The following is a 20246-nucleotide window of genomic DNA, read 5'->3' as shown; positions in this document are numbered from 1 at the left end:
ATGTCCAGGTTTCTTTCCTGTGGAGATGAGCATATGGCAGGGGATGATGAGCATCCAGGTCTTGTCCTAACAGGGAGTCAGGATACAACTGGATCATTTGTCCCAAGAATTGAGACATGGTTTCAAAACTGTCATTTTAGATGGAGCTGCTGGGAATGGGTATTATCCAGTCTTGCTTGTGTAATTCAGCAATATCCCTTTACTTGCATATGCTTTTCCTAGGTCATTGTTTTGCATGGTGAAATGGGCTTTTGTTTTGCTGCTAATTTTTTCATCTGGAAAAGATATTACTTGTTCATAAAAATTATTACTAACAAAGGACAGTGATTATATCTGTTAGATTCAGTACGATTTAACCTTAACCTATGACACTGTGTATACTGTATTTACTGTTATTTGTCTTCTGAATCAGTTCCTCAGAAGGCACATGGAGGTGTGCTGGAATCTTGATGCCATCCGTGCATGCTATTCTTAAAGTCCTTCTGCCATGCCTTCTGGTGCATCTGCACCTGGACATTCCCTTTCATTCTCTATCCAAACCAGTTTTAATATTGATATCACAAGCCTGTACAACGTGATGCAACCAGTGATATAAAGCCACATGTGATGAAGAAATCCTTGTGCTCATCTAGAGCTCTTTGCAGAGTACATAAATTTTCCAGGAGTCAGTTCTTGTGTTATTTCTGTGGCACTTGCAGGGCTAACCATAGCAGGGAGAAGAGTCATTGATGCAGCAGGTATAAAGAGGAATCCAGTCCTGGTCTTAAGAAGCATTAAGGATGGAAACATCCCAGGAACACACTTGTTTCAGGTAGGGAAGTACACACTTGGAGGCTAGTTCTGCATGGAAGCAAGGTGTCTGTGGATTAAATAAATCAAGTAAGTCCTGGTCATAAAGCAAGTTTAATTGTTTGAAAATAAGTATTTCAGAGACATGGATCATCCAAGGTACTTAGATATGTACTTCCTACCTACATAAGGGGGCTAGGTGTCTTGACAGGTTTTGGGCAGTGAATTAAAACTGAGCTGCTGGATCTGTTCAGCAGTCTAGGCTAACAATATGAAAAAGGTTCCCACCCTCGAAGTATGGATGCTGGATCTACTTGTCAGGCTACTCCTGAGGTAGTGCAATTGTCAGCCTGGCATGTTAGCATGAGATAATTTATTTCTGATTTATGGTAATATGAGGGGCTGTCAGGGATTCCTAATGCAGAAGGTAAATACCCCATCTAAAGCTGTGTAGATGGCTGCAAATGGTAGGAACCTCAGGAGTAGTAGACACACCCACTTGTAAAAAAAATAGTGGATGGCTATTATCAAGTCAGTGTATCATGGTCATTTTGCCCAACAGGGACCTGGAGTTGCCCTGTTTCCTGTGAGAGTGTGTGACACAAGAGAGCTCAGAAGCAGAAGAGCTGCTCCTTGATATCTGTCCTCAACAAATTACTGTGAGATAGTGTGAAACTGAAGAGACAAAGGGGAAATTGCTGCCTTGTAAACAAGTTGCTGATTATCAGGCTGGTCGGTCAGAAGTGCTTATCCCTAGGATAGGCACATACCTGCAGAAAGCCCAGGAAGGTATTTCCATTGTGGTTTTGGGTGGAGCAGCCTCTGGACAGATCAGTGGTGAACACACAGTACTGTCTGTCTTGGGTTTTCACTTTTTTCACTTACATCTTAGCCTAAGCAACAGGGAAGCAAAAAGTCATTAATTATAGCCCACATAACATGCAAACATCTCTGGGTATCCTTGGATACAAGGTTTTGTCTGTATGCTACAGACAAAATGGAGATCTGGTAATGAATCTCCAGGTAATGGAGTAAATGCAGTGGGGTTGTACTTGATGCAGCTTCTCTACAGTGAATGCAGCAGTGATGCTGAGCAGGATGAGGGAGTATGAATTAGCAACCTCAAGGAAGCAGTGGTGCTGAGGGAAGCTGCAGGGCCCTTTGGCTTTTGTAATCATTGCAATAGCGTAGCACCATTTGGAGAAAGGAAAGTGCCCCTGGGGAATAATAAAATGACTCAGATGCACCAGCATGTCATCACCACCTAGGAACAGCTTGGTGCTCTGTACTTATAAGAGCTGTGAACTTAGAGCAAAGCTTGAAAAAGCACTTCCAGATACCTGACACAGTAATAGTGCTGAAGTATAAAGGAGGGACAAAAAAAGAAAGAAAAATCCAACTGACAAGGGTCATGTTCCTTTTCAGCTCTGTGAATCTGTGAAGGGCAGGACATGTGGCATATGGACTGAAAAGGATTTGCACGCTGTCTCTAGAATACTTTTAGCATTCAAAGCAGGAGGAAGGGAGGGTGCTTTTCAGAACCAAACCCACAATGAAAACATGAAAACCAAATGCCCAGTAGCACAGGTTAGAACTGAATGGAACAGTGCAGTAGACTGTTCGTTATGGTTAAGGTGTTTACTGAATAATGACTCTGTTGCCTTGAGCAAATAAATGGCTCCGTTTCTATGCCTTCCCCAGAAATGGGGTTCAAAAGCCTGCTCTTTCTAAGCCTTTTATTTGATGTCCCACAAGAAAGACATTTGCACTGTGGTAGAATTTATATTTCTGTTTCTGTTTCTTCCAAAGCCAGTTACTGTAGGGTACTATGGAGTTGAAAGTCTTTGATCTCACAGAAACATACAGGGTGCCTTGTCAGGAGTCTAGAATCTTTTAATATATGGCTATCAGGACTAAAAGTAAAACAAAGCTAAATGTAAAGCTTTAAGAATTGCATAAAGCCTTTGCATTGACTGGTGCCAGTTCAGATCATCACAAGGCATCATCATGTCCCAAATTCAAGCTATTAATGATGTAGTTAAATGCTATACCTCAAATCCCGTTCTCAGTTCACTCTATTTCTAAACGTGGACCAACTAGTGTGTTGCCATTATGTGATCAAACCAGAGCACTACAATCCTAGGCCACTGTTAAAGAGTTGGTAGCAATGATTTTTATGTTGATTTGAACGGTCCCCATCCCACTACAGATATTCACTCCTCGCCTTGATTCCTTCTTGTTGATTACACCAACACAGGTTCTCACAGAATGAATGAGTCAAGAGAAAGGAGCTAACTTTTATTTTGTGCCACATCAATGCTCAGTTACCAGTTAATGTTGTGCACCATGCAGCTGCACAAACATATGTGCCTGCATGTTATGCTACTGAAAGGTTGGAAGAAATGAGGAAATGTGGAGACAAGATGGGAGAAGAAGGGGGATAGCAGCTTCTGCTGAAGGCAGCAGTGATGTCAAAAACTATTTTTAAATCTCACACAGAAAGAAATTCCCTGGTGTGAAGCTGCACAGGCACTTCACCACACAGAATAGCTGAGGCTGACCAGAAAGAGGTCAGATGAACAGAAGAGGTTAGTGTGTTTGCTGACGCTATCCTTCTTATCCAAACAAACCTCAATGATCTTGAATGCAAATATGAGAGCAGTGAATAAAAGGTAAATGACCTCCTAGTGTAGCAGGGGCAAAGCAGCTTTTTTGGGCACATGAGAACCATTGCATCTTCTGGCCTATCTTGGTGGTATTGTGGCCTATCCATCTGGTATTGTTTGCAGGCTGGTTTAGGTGGGAATCAGAAACCCCCTGCAGTGCAGTGGTAGAAATCAGTTGGAATTAAGTATGTGCCTCAGTTAAATTCAGTTGCCCTTTAAGTGTAGGGGGAAAAAGTTCCCCTAAATATGTATCTACAACCTTAATATCAGGGGGAAACTGTATTATAATTTGATGGCATTATAGTAATTTCTGATTCATGGTGATTTAACTGACCTGAAGACTACCTGTTGTCTTAAGCTGGCAGAGACCATAAAGATAGTGTAAAACGGGAAAGAATTTCATGTAAGCAATCATGTTTTCTCACTCAGATCACATACTTGGCATTCAGAAATACTTGGAATATGGCCATTTAATTTACAGCCTTTCTTAGAAATAGGAAATGCAGGATTCCCAGCACTGCAGCTCAGAGGACAATTTTGATTGCAGGGTCACAAAGTACATTTCCTATCAGTCTTATCTTATTGTTGATATGGTAAAAGGAAGCAAATTGATTCAGTGAGTCACACTGTTTTATAAACTAAGCCTATGTGCTTAAAAGCAATCACTACATTTCCACAGAATATTGCCGGGCTTCATATTCTTGTCAGTGAGGCAGAAACATTGACCTGAAATTCATTCTTGTATGTCTTTATAGATGGAAACAGTTGTTTGTCAGCAACAAATAGAATTCATGGCTCTTAAGAACTAGAATAACGGTTTGGTAGCAGCAGGACATGTGAATTGGTGAGAGAGGCTTTTTGTTGTTTGTGTCCCTGTAGGTAAAGGGGCAGTCTGTAAAAGCCTAAGCTGTGGTCAGTGCTGGAGTTAGTGACACTGTAATGCCAAGGCCACAGCGCTTGGGGTGAAATTGGATTAATATCACAGGAATTAATTTTGCTCATTTTTGAGCACCTCCAGAAATTTTGACCAAATGCTATTACATGTATTGTACTTTGTCTGATCTCTTGACACTTAATAATAGTTCTATTTGCCTGGACAATAACCTTTAAATATGTTGTTATCTGAGAAAGCATTATTAAGCACGTACTATCGGACACTAGCACTAGAAGTTATGTTTTACAAACCTGATTCAGGCAGGTCACCTAGTTCTTCTGTCTCCAATGTGACTTTTAAGTTTCCTTCATAAATTGCATTGGATTCTGATATACACCAGAAAATGTGTGAATGGCTGTTAAGGATCACAGTAAAGATCCATCAAAGTTGGTGTTTTGTTCCTGAGCTGGGGATGCCCTGGAAAAGAGCAGATACCTTGGAAAAGAAAAGGACAAGCATTTGGAACTACTTGTCCAAAATATTCTCACATTGTAGCCAGTTTTAGAACAGGGATTTCCTGACCTGAGTGAGATTTCCATGCATCTAGGTGTCCTCAGTGGATTTTCTTCTGTGTTCTCGTTGAATCTTGTTTTCAATCTCTGTACACTTTTCAGACAGACACAATGCTTTGGCGAGAAGTTCCCCAGGTCAAGTATTTGTTGCATGAAGAACCATCTCTTACTGTTTGTCTGATCTTTGCTTCCTTTAGCTTTACATGATGGCCCTGGTTCTTGTATTAGAAGAACATTGTCATATCGACAAAACTTGAATAAAGGATTGTCTCTGATCCTCGTTCTAAACTGCCTAAATATTAAAAAAAAATCTAAAGGTTCATTTTCGAGCACCTGCAACCTGATATAACTACAATTTGTGGTTAGTTATATCATATTGAATATGCATTAATGCTTTTCCAAATATTTGCTATTGCTTTGAAACATGTATGTGGATGCTTCTTCCATTTGTACAATTCTTTTTCATATAGAATAATTGTTACAGTGGAAAAATAAGTACAAATCAAATTCTGTGGCTCTGCTGTACAAAGTTAAGAAAAATTAATACTGCATAAAGGAAAATGTTATCTGAGCCAGAATGAGGTCGGACAAGTAGAAAATAAGACACAAATAATGTTCTGATCTGAGTGGACTGTTTCTTTAAATATGTGCCAGGAGTTCAGAGTAAGTACTGAGCAGGGTAGGTAGCTTTCTCAGGGAGTGTAGACTGGTGAAGCTGAAAATAATTTGTTAGTTATTTTGTCACTGCCTAGGTGTACAAACACACGCTTGGGCTTTAACAGGTAGGTCACTGAGTATTTTTGGGAAGCTACTCTGGTTTTAGTCATAAAGACTGGAAAAATTTGCTCACTTGCAGACACAGCTCCTGATACCAAGAAGAGCCAGGGCAGCAGCAATGCCATTCAGGATTAGATAAGAGATTTCAATCTATGCAGGTGTCTAGTACTTGTTCCAGAGCATTATGGATATCTGGGAAGTATAATTTATCCTCTTTATGTGTCACACCCTCTGAATTCATGTTTCATGTTCAGTGGTTGGTCGTTTCATCAAAGATTCCTAAATGCTGCAAAAGATAAAATTTTCCTGTGAGTGGCATGTCACCCTAGACTGTAGTGAACCTGCTGCTCACACTAGAAATCTTGCTCAGGGCAGAAATGTAACTAGACATAAGATAGGCACAAATGTATAGGAAAAAAAAATCCATTTACTTTGTGTCAGCAGTATAGTTTCACTTACTGATTTCTGTGGTTTATTTTCTTGGGTGCAGAATGTGCATATCCTTGCTTGCCATTTTGTATTCTCAGCATGTTAATAGTTAACATGTTTTAAGACTTTGCCTTTTTGCTTTTTGTGTAACATGTAGTTTTACTGGAAATGCCAGAACTATATATCAAACCCAGTGTTGTAGATTTGAACATAAAGCCAATTTCTACTCTTGCTTTCTATCTATGAGAAAGCTCTGATGCAACTACAGCAGGCCATTTGGTTTTCAAGCACATTGCAAGGGAAGAGCTACCTACCTAAACAAACAGAAATGAGTCCCCTCTCTGTTTTGGCTGCTTTCCCTTCCTCATCAGCAGTAATTTCTTGCCAGCTAGGAGATTTAAATGAAGATAAGCATCTCAGATGTCTGTTTGCAAATGGATTTTGGCTGTTCTTTTTAAAACTGCTTAAGGATTTAGATATTTCATTGTCTTAATGAGTTTGGAGGGTTTTTTTTGTTTTAATTCACATAAATTCTGTGTAGTTTCAATTAATGGAAAAACCCAAGCTGCATATCAGTGGAGGCTGAAATCTGAAGTGCTGTAGACACAGAGGAGAGCTTCACCCCGGATGTCTCTTTATGGGAAGGAATACTGCAGCAGTTTTGTCCCGAGTCCAAGATTGGGTGGTGGCAGGTGGCGTTTCAAGTTCTGTTCTTTGGTCCTTTCCTGTGCTTGGTATATATTGCTTCTTGGTATCAATTGTTGTTATTGTTTTCAAGTGGTAGGGAAGGCAGGAGCCAGGTGTGCTAAGGGAGTGTCTGGTCTGCCGCCTTTCACAATCCATCTTGGGTTGACATGTGTCCCAGGGGGAAGAATCACACCGAGCAGCCCAAGAGAGGTGTGGAGTTGCACCACCACAGAGACATAAAGAGTCCTGCTGAAACTTAGCAATAGTCACTGCTGAAGACTGCTATAGTTTGAATATACACTAGCAGAACTCTAAGAGAGGTGGTAGTCTAGAGGACAGGCAAATATGTGCCTCCTATATGTATCCTCCACTTCATAAAACTGTAAAGAAGGAAAGAATACACTGCAAATAGTTAAAAATGTTTCCATTCAGAATCATAGACTCATAGACTGGTTTGGGTTGGAAGGGATCTTAAAGAACATCTGATTCCAACCCCCCTGCCATGGGCAGGGACACCTTCCCCCAGCCCAGGTTGCTCAAAGCCCCATCCAACCTGACCTTGAACCCTTCCAGGGACGGGGCAGCCACAGCTTCTCTGGGCATCAGCAACTTCTCTGTGTCATCAGTGATAGGCAAACTAATAGACAGAGCTCAATCCATACTCTTTAATTAATCACTGCTATGAATCTGCTGCTCTGTCTATAAAGAAGAGAGGTGAATACTTGTGACATTGGAAAAGGATTAAGTACCACATGGACTTGGGTTGAGTCGAGGTACTTTGCAAATAGAGGTTTTCTTTAAATATGGTTATTAAGCCACTGCAAGGTAATAAAATCAAGTAAGTCTTTTGCACAAGTTCGTACAGTATTTCCTCATATACTTGTTACACTTTGTCAAGAAGACAATGCTGAAATGTCAAAGCCTTTTCCATGCAAGTTAATTTCTTGTACTTATGGTTTCTCTTACTATCATCTTTGTTTTAGTTTCTTTTAAGTCATTCATCATTTCCCAGAGGGAAGTTTTACCCGGCACCACCCAATTCCTTTAATTTGCCAAGCGTCCTGTGATAATAAGACATTAGAAGTAAGATGAAACAAATACAGAGTAGCTTAGGTGGCAGAGGCTTAAGTGGAAACCCAAAGTGCAAGCACCTCTCAGTTCTGTTACAGGGGGCATCCTCAAGTCAATTCCCTGAAATTCTGGGCTTGCATCCCCTGTGGAGCAAACACAGCCTTCTCATCTTGTTTGTCCCATCAAGGTAACCTGAACAGACTGTCATAGACACAAGTGTAATTCAGAGGGCGGAGTGGTGAGCAGGAGTCCAGGGGCCTGGCAATTTTTTTTCTTAATCCTGGGAAAGTTAGGAGTTCATTCAAGATCCTCTCAGCATTTTCACACTCGTGTCTTGATCCCACTTTCATAGCAAAACAAAACTGTCCTGAGAGAATAGATATGAATCCAAGAACCATAAATACCCTGATTGCCTTGACTTGGTGGCAGAGAAGATGATGAAATGCATATCCATGACATTCTCCATGATATCCTTATGTAATAAAAAGATCAACAAATGCAATAGAAACACTTACAGAGGGGGTCCCTAAAAGTAAATAGAAGTGGTATTTTAAGCTTTTACAATTTCATTAACATTTTGATTTTAGCATGGACAGTTGAATTCTGAATCTCTTGTCTGCTTGAAATCTTGCAAAAAAGGTGACCTCAAAAAAAAGATGTGGAAAAGAAGAATTGTTAGTATTCTTGAAGTCTCATTGTTTCCATGGATGCAGGTAATATATTTCTTTAATAAAAAAACTGGGCTAAGAGGGTGTGTTTACTCATTTGGTCCTTTTAAGAGCTATGGAGCTTTCACCATTCTGGAAAATAGTTGCAAGGAAAAGCCAGAAATCATTCATCTCAAGAGCTCAGTGTGAGTGTTGCTTCAGTGCTTAAAAATTGTTTTTGGTGTTCTGGCATTTTGTATTAGCTGAATCAGAAAAGCTGCTTAACTCTCCTCTTTCTGCTGCCTTGTGAAACACTGAGGACTCATTTGGAGGTAAGGTTATTAACTGGGTCCACATGTCCTCTCAAAACAAGCTACTTCTCTGATGGCCTCTTATTTCCACAGATTTTTATAAGGAGTATAGGTATGAAAAAGTTATCTGCAGATGAAAAAAAATATATATTATTTTTCCCAGCTTACCTATCTTCCAGTAAAGAATAGGAGAAATTAATAGACTGATACTGGAGTTAGGAAGGCACCCTTTGGAGGGGCTTCACATATCTGCTAGAGTCATTGAGTCTGTGGAGATACAGGCAAGTGGTATGTGGTCAACCTAGTACAACTTTTTTTTGTTTTCCAAAAATTTGATCATGTTCCTTGTGGATTGTAACTTTTGTGGAATAAGATAGTTGGACCTGTCAGAGGTTGATTGTTTAAATTAAATTATATTTGCTAATGTTGCAAAATTATTGAGCATAGCTGTGTTGAAATCTGCCTGCAGAAAGTTGTAGAAAGATGGCACAATGCTGCCAGTTTTGTGGAAGAGCGGATGAAACTTAGTGTCAGTGAGCCTAGTTATACGTACAACCTAACTGTATATGCACAGAAGGGATTTCAAATTAGCTATTGTCACTGAGGAGATAGATCTGGGTGTCACAGGTTTGATGTTTTTATAGAACTGTGTGCAGTGTCTTATGGCAGTCAATAAGGCTTCTAGAGTTTTAAGAAGCATTTAGGAAGGAATTATGGGGGTAAAAAAGAGATAATATGAGAAAATCATTTTGTACACACCAGATGTATGTGTATTGCACAACCAGATGTGTATACTTCTGCAGTGTGTGACTAAACGGTAGAAGTCATAGTCACAAGATGCTGAGCAGGCCAGAAGATGATAGGTTTGAAGAAAATACATTTTAAGTACTGTAGATGCACAGCTGTAATAGTACAGAGTTTGCACTTGAACTCTTGCTAAGCATTATATCTGATGAAGGAAAACAGCTTATTCCTTTTGTAATTTCGAAATTGCGCTTAGATTCTTGGCCTACCTTCCAGATTCTTCCATGCATAGTATCTTCCTCTCTACAAATCCACAGAAATTGTGAAATCATCTGTGTACTGACTGGCGCTAATAGTGATTATTAAAAATAAATAACTGCAGGTAATATTAAAAATAAATTTTCACAATGGTTTTCAACAACAGAAATATCAGGCTTATTTTTATACGTGGCAAAATTCTTGTTTCACTTTTGCACACAGAAACAAAATGCCTATTTGCTGACTGAGAAGTTTCTGTGGCAGTCTATAGAAGTTCCAAAGGATCTATTTCCTGTGGAGTCACCAGTAATATCTTGTTGTAAACAAGAACAAATACAACAGTTGGAACAAGTCTGCAATATCAAGCCAATGCTATGTGTAATTTTCCTGGGATTTTCCCATATCATGTGATAACATAAGAAATGCAGTCATTTCCAGAATGGGAAGCCATCCATAAAGAAAAGTAAAGCATGGATAATGCATCTGTCACTTGATACCAGGATGTTTGTATTAGTCAATATTCAGCACAGAAACAAAAGTGGAGGCCAGCAAACCAAAGTTTATATTCTCTATTCTTCTAAGGAAGAGTTAAAAGTATTTTTCAGGGACTTTCCTTTCAATGACTTCCTCTATGGTTTGCAGCATTTATACATTAGAGAGAAATACACGTTCAGTATTATAAGAACAGTAACATCGAAACTCAAGGGAACAAATTACAGTTTGTGACTGAAAAGGCTCTTGATGCAAGACCAGAGCTACAGCAACCAGGCATGGGATGGTAAGTTTGAGGACAAGGAAATGACATGAGGTTGTTGTTTGATTGTTGCTACTGTCTGGTTGGCCCTAAACTGAAATTATTGGTGAAAGAAGAAAGTGAAAGTGGTTTGGAAGGAATATGAAGTAAGGGACCGAGAAAATAGCTGAGGACAGAAAGGACATGTAACGTTTAATCAGGAGGAGGACAGTAGAGAAATGAATGGAAGGTGATGAATACACTTGGCGGCTGTAACATGGAATGGCCTTCTGATGGGGTTGTAGAAATACAATTTAGATGCTAAATGAAGTGGCCAAGGGGAGCAGAAGCTTACATGAGATTGGGAAAAGGAGCAGATGGACAAGATCATGTAGTTAGCTTCAGTGAAATCTCGGGGTCCCTCCTTTCATTGTGGTGCCAATATTCTCACTCTTACTCACCGCCTGGTCAGCTTTCTGGCATGTTACAGAGACATGCACGCACACACAAACACAGTTACTAAATAGTCTGCATGTTTTCAGAGGGTGCAGTTTTCTCCTATGACTTCTGCAGTGCCTGGTATCTGCAGGGCCACAGGGCACATTGTTCAGAGCTCAAGTGACTGAACGCTTCAGACTGATGCCAAAATAATATGGATTGAGGAGGGGACTGACATCAGTCTTACTGAGAAGGGTCTTCAAGTAGAAGCAAGCCAAAGACAGCTCTCTTATTTTATGATCACAAAGTTAGTAGGCAAAAATCCTCCTTCTGTTTTATGACTGTCTAAATCATAGGCAAAAGGGAAATAAAAGTGTGAATGCCTCAACTAAATGAGTATACACTAGTTTACAGCAATAGGCTTGGAAATTATGCCCTCTCTCTCCTATTCTCAGTTCCCTGCCTGAAGATGCCCAACATACTGCTGGCTTTCATTTGGCTGCCGCTGCACTTTGACCTGATGATTTCAGAGAATTGTTAAGCGTGGATGTTTTATATTAGTCCTATGACCTGCACAGGGACTCCTACAGGAAGACGTGTTGCACTCAGGGGAGCTGTGCTTTCCAACAGCCTCCTGGGATAGGAGATGGGGTGGTAACAATATGAATCATCCCAGTTTATCTGCCAGAATCCTTCCTCGGTGTTCATATGTGGTATGAGTCCTTCTCTCCCAAAGGGGCTGAGCACCAGCGCCTATGCGTGATGGGGAGGAACAGCAGGGCCTTTGAAAAGAGGCAGACGTGTACTTGGCGCTCGCCGTTTCAGGGATTGGAGTAGGAAGCACATGTTGCACAAGGGCAAATGCTTGATATTTGGGTACCCAAAGTAAGGGTCACAAACTCCCATTTTGATAGTCAAACAGTGGCCTCTTGATGTGGTAAAGATATACAGCTCTGTGACTGATCTGGACTCCAGTGGTGTTTAGACATCTGAGGGTAAAATTTACCTGTCTGCAAGGTACTTAAATAAGGAGCCTTTCCCTATAGCCCACCAGTCTCTGAGGACTGCAAATAGCCTGAAGAGAGGGAGCATTTTACCTGACCCTTAGAGTTTGTTATTGCGTTCAGTAACATCAGGTTACCACAATAGGGCAAATTATGGCACTGTGTAATAAAAATTTTCATTTCAGTTCTGGAAATCAGGCTGAGATGGCAAAAATGAAGCAGAAGGTTTCCAAATAAAGCAAATGAAAATGTAAAATAGCAGACAGAAAACAAACAGATTTTTTGTAGAAAACATTTAATAATACATTGTTAGGAATAATTACACTCTCACAAGAAAATTCCGTGTAAGCAAAATGCAATTTTTTCCATGCTGATTACGTAGCTAGACTTACAACCAAGTGCTTGTACAGAGCAATGAGATTGTGAATATTTCTTAAGAAATTAATAATAGAAATGGAAAATCCAGTAGATATTAAATAAATTATCATCATTTTCTCTCTTGAATAGAAACTACTCAATAAATACATTTATAAATACCTTGGAGATCACAATAAATAAATACCGAACCCACTGACTTACAGATTCTGTAGGCTAGATTTTTCAAGTCCAAAATCACAGTTCACAGTCTAGGCACAGTCTGACTGTAGTTCAGGAAACTGTTGTTGACACAACATACTAGTGCACTCCAGGGGAGCAAGAGGAATTCTCAGTTTGCTGGTGTAATAGCAAAATAGTAAGGCTTAGTGTAAATAAGCTGTGCTGCAAGTGCATTGCACTTAACTAGTTGAGTTTGGCTGAAGTAGCTGCCAAGGGTTCTTCATTTCCTTTAGCAGACCACTTTTCCTATTCAGTGTCTTCAGTGTCAATGAACAGTGTGTCCTACAGGCAACACTGACCATTTTGAAAGACTTTCTTAAATAGATGCAGTTAAATAAATAAATAAATAAATAAAAGAATCCATAATTAACATAATAACACTGATGCAGAAGGTGGAAGATGGTACACTGCCTGAATGATGCTTTTCCCGAACATTTCTCTCAACAGTGGAGCAGGAGCAGTTCCCAAATCTTTTCTGTCCTTGTATTTCTTAAAGTGGCGAGTCAGAATTGAGTTGAGCCCTGTTAAGAGGTGAGGAAACCAGATGATTTAGAAAGAGGTTCAAGAACAGTTATCATTGCTTAGCATTGCACAAACAATTAGGAATGGATGGGCTATTTTCAACTCCACGTACTATCTTGAGGCATAGAGAGAATAGCAAACTTTCGAAAGCACTTACTGAAATCCCAGTGTGTGCTTATCTTGTGCCCAGCTAGGAAGCATCTGCAGCATGAGTTTCTGCATTTATTTGCATCAAGAAACTCATTAACTCTGAAATATGAATAGTTAATGTATGCTGCTATAAGTAAGGGGGAAGATGAATTTTTTAAAGCCTCATTTTTCAAAGGGAGCCAAACACTTCTGTGTTCCTTTCCCTCCAGATGGAGTTGCCAGTACTCAAAGGTTTATCAGTAACATATTGGCTTGAACAAGGACCCTGCAGCAGAGTCAGAAAGACTGTGACTAATTCTATAATTAAGCAGCAAGTTTCCTTGTTCTTTAAATCTGATTAAGAGAAAATGTAACGTATCACTAAGAAATCCTAAATCCTACAAACTGGCTTTCTGGGGACGTTTACCACTCCAGTGCTCAAACTGAGAGGCAATGGAACTTACTTGGCCAAAATTGCCTTTATGATGAGCTGTACCCAGGGAGCGGTGGGCTCCAAGCACACCTCTCTGCCATCCTTCAGAGTAGCTCTGCAAAACAGGGAATAAAGAAAAGTCAGGAAACTACTACGTGGGTTTGTTTTACTCACAGAATGTAATACTGCAGTTTTAGATTAGTTAGTATAAATTCTCCCCAACTGCTCTAGGTTAGACTTGGCCATTTTGTTATATGTGTTCCATAACTGAGGAGACTAAAACCGTCCAAGAGCTGTGTGAGTCTGTGGGCCTGCTCTCAAAGCAGTCACACGTTCCCAAAAATCTTTCTCAATATATATGGGGACTTGGTTTGAGTTTGTTTACATTAGTAAAGCTTTCTTACATAACAGTTGAAACCTCCAGCAGTGAAAAGGTGTTTCAACAGTAGAAGGATTTCAACATTTTAGTTCCTCCTTCATGTTATTCAAGACTAGATTAGTTTCATAGTTTCTCTAAATCTGCTTGTGGGAACTTAATTTTTATCTCTGAGACTGGTGCAGACTGTTTTAATGGGAGTTTTGCCCACCTGAGAAACATGGGACGTAAACTACATTATTACCTTGTGGATTAAGAACTGACCAGTCCTTGAAATTCATGTTCTACCACCAGAAATATTTAATATGTCCCATGACAGGTAAATCACGACCAGTTCAGGAACACGTAAGGTCATAGAGATGATGAAGAACATGGTTTACTACTTAAAATCATCTCTCTGAAAAGAATAACCAAGTCCAACTACATTGTGTCAGCCTGCTGACTGTTGTACTTGTCATAAAGTGTAAAAGCCCCTGCAGTGGCAGCAGCAGCAGGGTGTAGGTGAAGGGGAGGAAGGTTTTTGCAGAGCTACTCACATCACTTCAACGTTCTTGCAGTGGGGGCCGCTCTGTGTCAGCTTCACATCTTGAATGGATTTAGGCGGGATGAATTTGGAATGCGTGGCTATGCACTGGCACCGGAGCTCGGTTCCCATCCTTGCCAGGCTCATACCTGTGGGCAGAAAAAAAGATCGTGACTTGACAGGTGGTCTTACCATCACTGTATCAGACATAAAGCACAACTGCTCTATTTTAACAGCATTCTCAATTAAAATACTGCATTTGTCCGAGCTGCCTAAAGCCTCACAGTACAAAGATGGGTTGCTTGTTTGTTTCAGAGGAGCTGATGCCTGAGTACATTTAAAACTAAATTAACACATCCTTTTCAAATAAAATCACATATTTTGTGGTTACTTGTACTGACCACACTGTACGGTTAGTTGTATCATTTTAAAGCAGGATTGACAAACTGGCAACTATACAGATGATAGAGCCCTTGATTTTTTCATTAACTGGAGGCTCGACCATGTTTCTATGTTCATATTGTTTGTGCTCCGTTCCCAGCTGCATATGACTTGCTTGAGGCGGTATAATCATTAAGTAACAAATATGAGATCATAAACTGTTCTTTGTGTGGGAAGGGAGAGAAACATTCAAATACTTGAGAAGAAGATCCTGTCTCTAGCTGCATACACTTCAAGTGAAACATAGAAACAAAGCAATTTTAAGTTGTATCCTTAAAATTTTTCCCACAAGATGTCAGTAACTCTTCAGTACAAGGACTGCGAGATAGATTTGACTGAAGAGAAGTTGCTGAAAATCTCTCGAAAGAAACTGGTTTGCTGAAACAATTATAAAGCTACCTCTCTGCAAGGACAAGCATCTCGGTAGATGCCTAGATGATACTACAGCCATGGGGATCTTGGGAGGGATTTGCTTACCTTGAGACATAGATGCTGAAATCAGGAAAAGAGCCAGGACAGCTACAAGTTTGCCGTTCATGATGAGACAGGAGTTTTTCAGTGGATTGTTTATCTCTGGTTCTGTGGAGCAGTGACCTCTCTTGTCCCAGAGGGTTGCCGATGTCTGATCTGGACGACCCATCTTGCTTATATACCAGTTTTGTGCCTAGCATGTGTGCTCTGCTAGCATGTAGATTGCGTTAGAGGAATTTCCCAGATGCTGTAAAAATGAGTCACATGACTGTTGTGAAACTCCTTCCTAGATGATGAGGAACTATTCTGCTGAGAATGATATAATGTATGAATTTATTAAAATATGTAAATAATAGCTATGCATTCTGATTTCTTTTGTAGACTTTTGTAAATTTTGTGCTTTTTCTAATGCATACTGTTATTTAGTAATGTAACTTTATAATGGTTTGAGTTGTGTTTATGTTAGAACTTCCTATAATTTTCTTCAGGGTAATAACAGTTTTTCATAGGAATGCCAGATCTATACTTGAGATATTTAATCACTTATCTTTGTTTATGATGATAGCTTCTACTTATCTGATTTTAAGTCACTGGAGTGGAAATTGGGCAGTGCTGAAATCACTGAAAATCTTTTTCACTGAGGTCAGGATTTTACCTCAGCATTACTTTGATGTTAATTTTAATTTTTTGTTCCTTTTTTTTTTTTTCTCTTCAAGTGGCATCTTACAAAGTAAATTCATCTCTCATACTATCTATTCAGTAAAGGAATTGAGGCTGCAGTATTCAAAGCTTCCTGTGGGAAGCAGATACTAAATTCTGAACAGCTTTGAAAATCATGCCTGCGTTTTTCATGTCACACATGTAAACGAATGATAAACAGAGGAATTTTTGTATGCAAACAAAATAACATGACCTGCTGAAAAAAACTGCTTTTGTTTCCTTTTTAAGTCTAGGTGTTTTTAGTAAGTCATTTCTGTAATCTTTTTCAGTGACCATAACCCTAGGGCTCAGCAAAAGGAAATAACATTAAGTATTATGGCATTACTATAGAGATTTCTGTGTTAAGAGCCTTGCTGCATAAATGCTGGGTGTTTATTTGCTGTGGCTGATAGAGATATTACCTTGCAAGGGACAAAATTTCAAGTGAAGACTTGGGCTCAAACGCTGATCTGTTGCTTAAATGAGGATTTGGTTTTTTAACATATCTATAGTGCATGTGATTAGGAGACGTTATTCTGTTTCGGTGCTGTAAAAACATCCTTTTGACCACGTGACTTTTGCTGCTTGTCATCTCCATCCTCAAAGCTTCATGTTTCTGTGATCTGTGGATTCATAGAGGTACTTCTGTCCAGCTTTGAGCAGTTCATAAAAGCTCAATTACCTTTAGCATGTAATGCATTATAATTTATTTATAGTAATAATTTAATAGTTTGCCCATAATTTATTATGGTTTACTGTGTATCATATGTCATTAGTTTACGTGATAAAAAGAACTTTGTGATGAAAATTCATCTGTGACCTATCACTCTGACAGATGGCCCAAGAAAAGATATCACCAAGTTTGTCTCTCCTCCCTCTTACTGAGTACTGACTCAACAAAATACACCGATTCTGACTCCTCATGGTTCTTTTCCTTAGTCATATGTCTGAGAGAGCTTTACTGAAAAAAACATTTAGTGTTCTGAAGGTGTGAAAAATGAGAGGTATCAGGTACTAAAAGTCATGTTTTATTGTTTACATTGTATTATGTTGTTTATGTTATGTTAAATTAACAAGGTGGTTTCACTGGCATCAGATTGTAGATGTTGGAGCTTTAACCAGTTTACTTGGAATGAGGTTTTGCTGATTCTTTTCTTTTGAGTTCTCTCTCTCTCTGTGTCTCTACATATACATGCACACATACAGGGTAATAAAAATTCCATTAGGAATCTCACTTTTCTTGGTTACTATTTGCAGCTTCTGTGTCTATTTTTAGTGTGTGCTGAACTGTCATTAATGTCTGAGGAAAAAAAAGGAAATTCCCCCTCAAATCCCCAAGTAAAACCAATGACCGCTTGTCCTCCTTCCCTCTAGACTCAGCTATTTCCTGAGTGTGGCAGTAACCGATTTGCAGAAATCCCCAGGTCAGAAGTGAAGGCAAGAGCCTACTCCACCTATATGATTAACCCTGCCCCTGAGCTGAGAGTATCTGTCTAAAAGAGCAGGATGTTTGTAATGAAATAAAAATCCACTATGTTTTCTGAGAGCTAAAGCATCTCCTCCACCTCTTCTTTTTCTCTGATGTGACACAGTTTCATCAGGACTATGTGAAAGGGAGTGTAATACAGACAGTACTCTCATAAAAAGGTTGAGACATGAGATTAAGCCCAAAGGCCAGGCACTCCTAACCTGTGTTCCTGGGAGTGCTGTGCTTTGCCCAGGTTTTCCCTACATTCTTCAATACTTTGCCCAGATTCTCATCCCAGTCCCTGCCTGCGGGAACTCCAAATCCATTATCTGATTCTGGCATCGTGTGTGCTCCTGCCAGCCATCGGAGATGACTTGTGCAGATGGAATTCCTGCTCCGTTCGAAGGATAGCATCACTGAGGGAGCTGATACCACCGCAAGCAGAGACCTTCCGTGCTTAACCCTGTTAAAGTCACGCTTGTAATGAACAAGACAGTTACACAATAGTCCAATTACTGAAAGACTGCTGAAAAGGGAAGTAAATACCTCCCTTGACTGTGTTTTAAGGCAGGGTATAGGATGCGTTCTCTGTGTTGCAGGATGGAAACTGGTGTTTTTTCTATTTCATGAGTCATTGCCTTGTCTAATGAACACAAAGGTCAAAAGGGAGTATTTTGGGATCTTGACTGGGATTTTTAGAGTCTACATGTAGCAAAGGACACCCAAATACAAGGGACACAGTGAGGGGGATTCATGTATACTCTGGTGACCAAGACCATCATGAGGGATGGGGGAGAGCTGTCCCTTACTGTTTTGAGTTGCCCCAGTTCCAGAGGAATGCTCCAGCCTCTGGGCTGATGAATTTACTCTCTCTAAGAAAATTAAGAATCCATCTTGTTTTAGACAAACTCAAACCTCTCACTTGAGAAGGTGTGCACACAAGATCCCAAAGGCTTAGGAGACAAAGCTTTCTCTGGAACAAGGGTTCAACCTGTGCAAGGTGAACTCTGTCAACCGTCTCCTGTGTGTCCTCTCTACCAGGTCCTCTTGTTCCCCAGGGAAAAAAATCCCACTCTGTCTTCTGGAAGCACCTCCTTTTCCCCATAAAGGGCTTGGCATTCACCTGCCATTCCACTTGACCCACAGAGAGCAGAAAGGACAAATACAGAGGCTGCGAAATGATTGCTTCCGCTGCTTAGAGACTGAGCACTACGTTGTGCAAACACTTGTGGAAGTGAGGCAAAACATTGGGAGCAGATACGTAAAAAGCAGAATGTCTCCTGAACATCTGGTTTTTGAGTTGCTGTATGAGGAAGTGTTAGCAAAGAAAAGAGAAAAGCTTAGGTCAGTTTGTGATTTTTTTTTGAACTTAAGTATCTAAATGTAGATGGTTATGTGTAGTCAGATCACAGCAAGTGTGGGACTTTCCTGAATCCCTCTGGAATTACAAAATAGCAGGTCAGCTTTTCAGCTGATTTAATTTATGTATTTATAAATACAATAGTATAAGTATGTATTTATGTGACTGCATATTTACTGAAGATACATGTTTCATCTCTGCTTGAAAACAGTAAATTCTGTATTGTAGCTTACAGTTAAAAAATTGATGGGGGTCAAATGAAATGTTTTGTTTGATCCAATTCAATATGAAAAGTTATTGACTATATAAGGTATCTAGTAATATTTGAAAACTATGCATTAATATTAATTATATTAACATAAAATATTAACAAATATTAATATTTAAAAGAAATTCAATCTACCTGGTATTAACAGGGGAGATTCTAAGTCCATCTAGAGAATTGTTGGGGACCAGAAGCTGGGGTTTTACCTTCTCTGTGAAGGCTGCATTTATTGCTTTAGTTGCATTTCCCTTTCATGAGTTTGGCAGGAAGCATTTTCTGACTGTGAAAACACGATATGGAAGTGTCAGGAGGAAACACATGGTAATTTTGAAGAAGGTTGTGCTGAGAACTTCTGATTATATTAGAAGTGGTCAGTAGACGTAATGTATGTCATGCATTCATCTCTGACTCTTAAGATGTCAGTTGCTGTCATGTCATGGTCTGGTCAACTAACAGGCAGTACAGCTTGGCACATGTTAGCCTGCACACCTCTGGGCAGCGCAGTCGCAGCAGGGTGTGCATAGACACGGAGAGTTTCTCTGCAGCATTCATGTGAACATAGGTGGAGAGCCTGCCTGTGAAAGAAGTGCAAAATGTAAACACCTGAATCTTGAATAAATATATACCATTTAGTATTATAAATGAGATCTGCTTTGCATAAAAGCTGTAACATATCAACTTGCTAATCCATTGGATCTCAAGCTGCTGGGCAGGTCAAATATTACTGCTTAGCAAAACTTGGGGAGGCAGCAGTGGGAAGGAACGATCGATGTCAGGAGCAGCTGGTGGAGGATCTCTGCCACTTTCTCAAAGATGGTTCTTACGTGGAGAAATGGGTGTCAATTCACTTCTCTCATGGCCACCCAGAGGTATCTCACTTTTGAATGAAAGATCTGGTTTGCTTCATTGCTTCTTGTATGGAGCATTTGTCCACCTTTGTTGCATTAGCTTCAACCTTTCCC

The 20246-nt window shown here is 39.8% G+C and overlaps 2 protein-coding genes across 4 annotated transcripts in view; one reads left to right on the top strand and one right to left on the bottom strand.

Annotated features, from left to right (window-relative positions):
• RASSF6 (Ras association domain family member 6) overlaps positions 1 to 20246 on the top strand; it is a 91243-nt gene that overhangs the window by 12740 nt on the left and 58257 nt on the right. The window lies entirely within an intron of this gene.
• Positions 12279 to 15671, bottom strand: LOC104359309 (interleukin-8). Its single transcript, XM_009965041.3, has 4 exons — positions 15499 to 15671; positions 14594 to 14729; positions 13713 to 13796; positions 12279 to 13118 (listed from the first exon to the last, which is right to left on the bottom strand). Exons 1-4 carry the CDS (start codon positions 15659 to 15661, stop codon positions 13088 to 13090), a joined length of 414 nt encoding a protein of 137 aa, XP_009963343.2. The 5' UTR covers positions 15662 to 15671; the 3' UTR covers positions 12279 to 13087.

This window comes from Tyto alba, unplaced genomic scaffold (genome assembly GCF_018691265.1).
Source record: "Tyto alba isolate M040663 unplaced genomic scaffold, T.alba_DEE_v4.0 Super-Scaffold_23, whole genome shotgun sequence".
In the NCBI taxonomy this organism is placed as follows: domain Eukaryota; kingdom Metazoa; phylum Chordata; class Aves; order Strigiformes; family Tytonidae; genus Tyto; species Tyto alba.
This window is presented reverse-complemented; position numbering and strand designations above follow the sequence as displayed.